At 46.5% G+C, this 6479-nt stretch overlaps 1 protein-coding gene across 1 annotated transcript in view; it reads left to right on the forward strand.

The window, feature by feature from the left end:
• Nucleotides 1-6479, forward strand: part of pikfyve (phosphoinositide kinase, FYVE finger containing) — a 42644-nt gene that overhangs the window by 24896 nt on the left and 11269 nt on the right. The window contains exons 24-32 of the mRNA XM_008295903.1: nucleotides 429-529; nucleotides 601-672; nucleotides 744-915; nucleotides 2518-2696; nucleotides 2780-2893; nucleotides 4300-4408; nucleotides 4479-4633; nucleotides 5732-5837; nucleotides 6448-6479. The exon at nucleotides 6448-6479 is cut by the window's right edge and continues 20 nt beyond it. Coding sequence (XP_008294125.1) covers nucleotides 429-529; nucleotides 601-672; nucleotides 744-915; nucleotides 2518-2696; nucleotides 2780-2893; nucleotides 4300-4408; nucleotides 4479-4633; nucleotides 5732-5837; nucleotides 6448-6479 — 1040 coding nt within the window. The remainder of the gene's footprint in view (nucleotides 1-428; nucleotides 530-600; nucleotides 673-743; nucleotides 916-2517; nucleotides 2697-2779; nucleotides 2894-4299; nucleotides 4409-4478; nucleotides 4634-5731; nucleotides 5838-6447) is intronic.

Here is a 6479-nt window from a genome sequence, read left to right on the forward strand (position 1 = left end):
CAGGATCAGAACCAGGAGGATGGAGGTTCTGGTTAACTCACCTTCACTCCTGCTTCGTCAGTTCATCGCTGTGCGTCTCTGCGTTTTACCTCCATCTGCTGATTTGTTGTTAACTTGCACTTCATCAGACAAAAAGCCGAACAAGGAGGATTTTCTGCTTTTGTATTCAGAGTTCTTCTGAACAAAACAAGTACTTTAAGAACAGTTCTTTGGTCCTGTGACCAGAACCTCCCATCGTGTTCTAAGAATGAGTTGTTGCAGGTTTAAATGAAGGTTTAAGAGTGTTTAATGTGATGAAAACTGATTTATAGAACAGAGTTATTCTGGAATAGTTATCGGTGTTTATCTGTTTGGATCTTCATTAAGTGCAGGATCATGTTCAGGTGAGTGTGGGTCCGTTATAACTCGCCTGCTCTTGTCTCCTCCAGCTGGACTGTCTGAACCCGGTCAACCACCAGAGACTCTGCGTTCTGTTCAGCAGCTCCTCGGTTCAGTCCAACAACGCTCCCAACCCCTGCGTCAGCCCCTGGTGAGCCACTAGCACCACAGTAACAGCAGAAATATGAAACCAGTTTCTCAAGCTGACTCTGTCGTCTGCAGGATCGTCACCATGGAGTTCTACGGGAAGAACGACCTTTCTCTGGGCGTCTTCCTGGAGCGCTACTGCTTCAGGTGAGCCGTCAGCAGCTGTTTTCTCTTCGCCGGACGCCAGTTTGCCGCTAACGTGTGTTTCTGCCGTCCAGGCCGTCCTACCAGTGTCCCAGCCCGTTCTGCGAGACGCCCATGGTGCACCACATCCGCCGCTTCGTGCACGGCAGCGGCTGCGTGCAGATCGTGTTGAAGGAGCTGGACTCACCTGTACCTGGATACCAGCACACCATCCTCAACTACTCCTGGTGCCGCATCTGCAAACAGGTGAGACTTACCGGCCGCCAGGAACAGATGGGCTTCATTCTGTGTTTCCCCTGAGATTCTGTTCAGATTCTATGCCTTCAGTGAAGAATTCCCTCTCAGTCAGTGTTAAACTACACATCTGGTCAGAATGCCCACGTAGCCGAGGTCACATTAATAAATGTAAATTCAAAACACACAAACACACACAGATTCTCTAAAACCACCGTCTTCCTTGATGTGACCCACACTGGAAGATCCAAGATCCATCTCAGTGGACGTACGGGTCACATCTGACCCAGACGGCCTCAGTGCACAAACATCTGTAGCATCTGTACAAAAGAAAGAAGTTTTAAATGTTTTCATTTGTGTGTATTTTGGATCACTTTAGGAAAAGTCTCAGGCTCAAAGACGTTTTGGATGTTTTTACTCAAATATGACCCAAACAGCAACAAACCCCCCAATTGAAACCGAAACTCAGGCGTTAATGGATCCTTTAGGATAGAAGTATCTAGAACTCCCAACTAGTCAGTCAGAACTGATGGATAAGAGGTGGAACGTCTGCAAGGAACTCAAGCAGGTCCAGCTGCTACGATTAATCTACGAGAAAGAGCCAACAGTGTGTCAGAGTTAAATAAGGAAACATCAGAAGGACGAGCGTCAGACTGCAGCAGAACCACCGTCTGGTTTCCAGCCTTCAGTTCTTCTGCTGTTGGTCCAGTTAGTTGGATCCACTGATATGAAACAGAGCTCTGTTCGTCTTCTGGGCTCTTCATCAAATCATTAAGTTCAGTGAGTCTCTGAACAGTTTGTTCCTCTTTCATCTTCTCTTAGATGATAAGATCCGGTTCTATCAGAACCAATTCTGTCCTCCAGTTTGAACAGAACACAGAAACACCAACGATGTCTTTGACATCATTTAATTTGAAGTCTTGTGTCTGTTTCTGCTCAGTTTGTGGGTCCTCGTCACCAGTTATTTTACATAATGTTTGAATCTTTTCTACCAGCGTTCCTACAGTATCTGTGTTCACTCTGCATCTGTTCTCTTTGTTTGTGTCTCTGCTGTCTGTCTGGTCTTTGTGTGTCTCTGCGTTTGGTTTTGTGTTTGTTTTGCATCTCTTTAAGTCATTTTTGACCTTTTTCCTGTCTCTGGGAGTTTGTTTAGTGTTTCAGTCAGCAGCAGGTTTCCTCTCTGATGTGGACAGTCAGTGTGAAGTCGAACCGGACCAGAACTAATCTGAGATCGTGTTTTTCTCTTTACTGTGAAAGAATGTGTTTATATGCATATTGTTTGCTGCACACCAGGGACACTGACAAAGATGAAATATTAATATTGTGTCTTTAATAATGCAGAAGTATCGTGGTGACGGTTCATTCAGTCCAGTTCAGGTGGCAGAAGAGGTGCCAGAACTAGACACTGAACCGAGTTCAACATGAATCAGCATCAGATGTTTCAGCAGCTTCATTGTTGCAGATAGTTTTGTCTCCAGTGAAGGACGTGAAGTTCAAAGTTCACAGCAAAGATCTGATTTAAAGCTACCTGATGATGATGATGAACCAGACTAGAAGGACTCGGATCAGAACCAGGTGGAGGTCTGATCTGGTCTGAACCCTCTCTGTGTCCAGGTCACTCCGGTGGTTCCTCTGTCCAACGACTCCTGGTCCATGTCCTTTGCCAAGTACCTGGAGCTGCGCTTCTACGGCCACCAGTACAGCCGGCGGGCCAACGCCGAGCCCTGCGGACACTCCATCCACAAGGACTACCACCAGTACTTCTCCTACAACCAGATGGTGGCGTCCTTCAGGTTCCGTCTCTCAGCCGTCCATCCCGTCTGCTGCCTGCTGTCAGTCGACTTGTAGATTCACTCTGACTCTCCTGTTTGTTCAGCTACACGTCGGTGAGGCTGCTGGAGATCTGCCTTCCTCGTCCCAAGATCCTCATCAGGAACCTCGGACCCTCAAAGACCAACCTGCAGCAGGACCTGAAGGACTTCTGTCAGAAGTGAGTGGACCGAGAACAGCAGTGATGTTAGTAAGAGTAGGTCTATCCTCTGTGGAGTTTGATGGAGATCTCCCCATTGGAGGAGTGAAAAGAGGCTTTTAACCTCTTTGTGAACAAGCGGGAGTCGATGAAGATCCACCTCTCATCCAAGAGGCTTCATCAGGTCTGACTGACTAGTTGGGAGTTCCAGATACTGATATCCTTCAGGAGCCATTAACACCTGAGTTTGTGGCCATAAAAGACCCTAACGAACCCCTTTGTGGCAGGGGGAGCACTAACGATTCGCATAACGAGGGGGAGGAGCAACAAACCCCCAACTGAAACCCAAACTCAGGTGTTCATGGCTCCTTAAGGATAAAAGTATGTGGAACTCCCAACTAGTCAGTGATGAAGCCTCTTGGATGAAGGTGGAACGTCTGCAAGGAACTCAAGCAGGTCCAGCTGCTACGATTAATCTACCAGAATGCACAAGTGGAACTTTTCTGCAGCACGTTTGTTGTTGGTTCCTGGATGTCAAACCTCAACTGATAATTTACATGAATGTTGTGACGTAAAATGTTAAAATATGGAGGCTGACCAATGATTCTCTTCAGACCTTCAGGAAGGAGCCTCAGAACCACAAAGATATTCTATAAATTACTAGAAATCATGGATCAAATTCAGAATCGGCTCGTCATTGGACCACATTGATCCGGTGACGATTCTCTGCTTTACAAACGGAGGATTCAGCCGCGTCAGCACTTTAGTTTGACTCAATGTTATCAGACAGTTGCTGGTTTTACAGCATAAAATGAGCTTTTCTGTCGTCTTTTGTTCCTCGTTTGTGTTTCCAACAGAGTGGAAAAAGCTCATTCTAAATTTTCACACAAAAAACTAAAAGAGTTCTTCAAAATGCAACAAACAAGTTTAAATCAGCATCGTTTTATATTATTCTGTTTTCTGTATTTCTATTTCACCAGTTCAGTCCTGTTTTCATGCACTTTGGTCGACTGTTTCAAACGTGCTGTAGAAATAAGTCTGACTTCATTTTAAACGTAGTAGATTTAAAACCAGACGACACGCACCAGAACATGAGCTGCTGTATTTTCTGTCTCTTCTGCTTTAACTGGCGACAGAGTCTTCCAGTTATGTTCTGAATAAAAACGTGCAGCTTCTGTTTGTGAAGCATTTCTGTTCTGTTTAGTTCTGCATCGATCTCATGTTTTCTGTCTGTGAGGCAGCAGAATGATGCGGTGAGTTCAGGGTGTTCACGTGTTTCTGTAAAATAAGTTCAAACTCACCAAAGAGAACGTTGAAGAAATGAAGTAAACAGACAAACATTCAGGCTGCTGATTCAACCCGACCTCAGACCAACAGATGATGTTTGGATCTCAGACGTGTCACTAACGAAGCCTTTCTGTGCTCAGAGTGACCCAGGTCTACCTGGCCATCGACGACCGACTCACCTCCCTGAAGACCGACACCTTCAGCAAAACCCGGGAGGAGAAGATGGAGGATCTGTTCGCCCAGAAGGACGTAGGTTCCTGCTCCTGTGCTCTGGTCGGTGTCGGCGCTGCTTCGGTCGCTCACTGTTTCTGTGTTCCAGATGGAGGAGGCCGAGCTCCGGAGCTGGATCGACAAGCTGCAGGTCCGCCTGCAGTCCTGCGGTCTGGACTCTCCTCAGCAGCTGCAGGTGGTTCTGGAGTCGCTGGTCATGAAGAAGCAGAGTCTGTGTGAGATGCTGCAGTCGTGGAACAGCAGGTAGGAACCGTCAGTCAGCGATGATCACCGCTGAACATGTAGAACACCAGCCAGAGTAAAGAGAACGTCACACTGGACCAAGACGTCAGAACAGACACCGTCCACATGACGGACTCAAACTGACAGTTTCGAACCTTCTCAGGCAGCAGAACACAGATACAGGCAGGAACGTTCAGGGACGTTCAGGAATAAGCCAGTGTTTGAAAACAACGAGTTCTGGGGCGCCACTATAGCTCACCTGGTTGAGCTGGCGTCCCATGTGCAGGGCTGTGGTCCCGGTGTGGAGGTCATGAGTTCGAATCCCGCTCATGACCCTTTCCCACATGTCCTCCCCCCATTCTTCTCCCCTGCTTTCCTGTCTCTCTCTCACTAACACGATCCAGTAAAGACACAAAGGCCAAAAAAAAACTTTGAAAGCAACGAGTTCTGGTGCTTCTGCTGGTTTCTGTTAAAGCCTTCAAAGTTCAGGTCCAGTCAGGAGGAGATGGAGACCTGGATGGACTTCTGTGGGACTGAAGCTCAGTCTGAGTGTCTGTTAGTTAAAACCAGCTGATGGTGAAGTTTGAGGCTGAAATGTGTCGATGACCAGAAATCTGAAGCAGCCTGTTGGTCTACTGAAGAGTCACAGATTCAAAGTTTGAAACTTGTTGCAGGAAGATTAGTTTTCTTTCACAGCTGATCGGTTTGTTTTCTGTTTATGTTGAGTTTAAAACAGGTCAGTTCACGTCCTCTCTAGTCTGGTCTGGTCTGCTCTGGTCTGGTCTGGTCTGGTCTGGGGGGACATTTTCTGAGTGAAGAACCTGGATTCTGCTGCACGTGAACTCTGATCCTGTTAATATAATATATTAATATTTAATATTTAAAACCTTTGGAAAACCGGGAAACTTTGTTGTTCTAAATAAATACGGCCCAAACAGCAGCAGCAGAGAACCAGTCTGCTGGAACTTTACACTCAACAACCGTTTCATCAGGAACACGATCAGCATCACGTCCTGCAGGTTCACATCATTCAACCTGAAGAGTTTTCACCAGAGATCTGAAGGTCCTGCAGGTTGCAGCAGTCCGACTGACGCCTCTTTAACTCTGCTGCTGTTTCAGACTCCAGGACTTGTTCCAGCAGGAGAAAGGAAGGAAGCGTCTGTCCGTCCCTCCGAGTCCAGGGAGACACCGACCGCCGGCCGCCGACGACAGCAGCAGCAGCAAGGTACCGTCCAGTTAGCCTCGGATCAGCTTCAGTGACCCGCAGGAGCAGGAGCACAGAATGGTTCATTATATAAGAAAACACAAAAAGCAGCAGGAAAAACAGACAATACAAACATCTCCAAATGCACAAATTTACAATTCTTTTTCTTTCCAAGTAAAGAAAGACAATCAGAACAATAGAAAATAAATAGACCTGGTTAACAACGTCTCACCTGCTCAGTGTTTGTCCACCAACAACCCGTTTACCTGCTTAACAGTCAGAGGAAATCGCTTCTTCTGCTTCAGGAAGAGGATTTCTAAACCACTTCCTCCTTTAACATACATACGTCTGTAGCTTTAAACATTTCATCTGTAATTCTAACCAGATATGATCCAACAGATTGTTGAACTCATCACTCTGTAGTCACGTGGATTCACTGACTGCAGATCAGTTTTCATAAAGGGACACTTTTGTTCCCTTTGAGACTCGATTTAAAGATGTTTCTGGAAATATTGACATCGTTTTCCACAAATCCAGTCATATTGTGTCTTTGGAAACTCTGCACCGAGGTGAGCTGGTTGTTGTGTTGGTTCAGTGTTGATGCTGTTGTTCTGTGGTTCTTCTGCAGCAGAGCAACCTGGATGCTTCTCCTCGGAACCCGTC

This window comes from Stegastes partitus, unplaced genomic scaffold (genome assembly GCF_000690725.1).
Source record: "Stegastes partitus isolate 25-593 unplaced genomic scaffold, Stegastes_partitus-1.0.2 Scaffold1082, whole genome shotgun sequence".
NCBI lineage: Eukaryota > Metazoa > Chordata > Actinopteri > Pomacentridae > Stegastes > Stegastes partitus.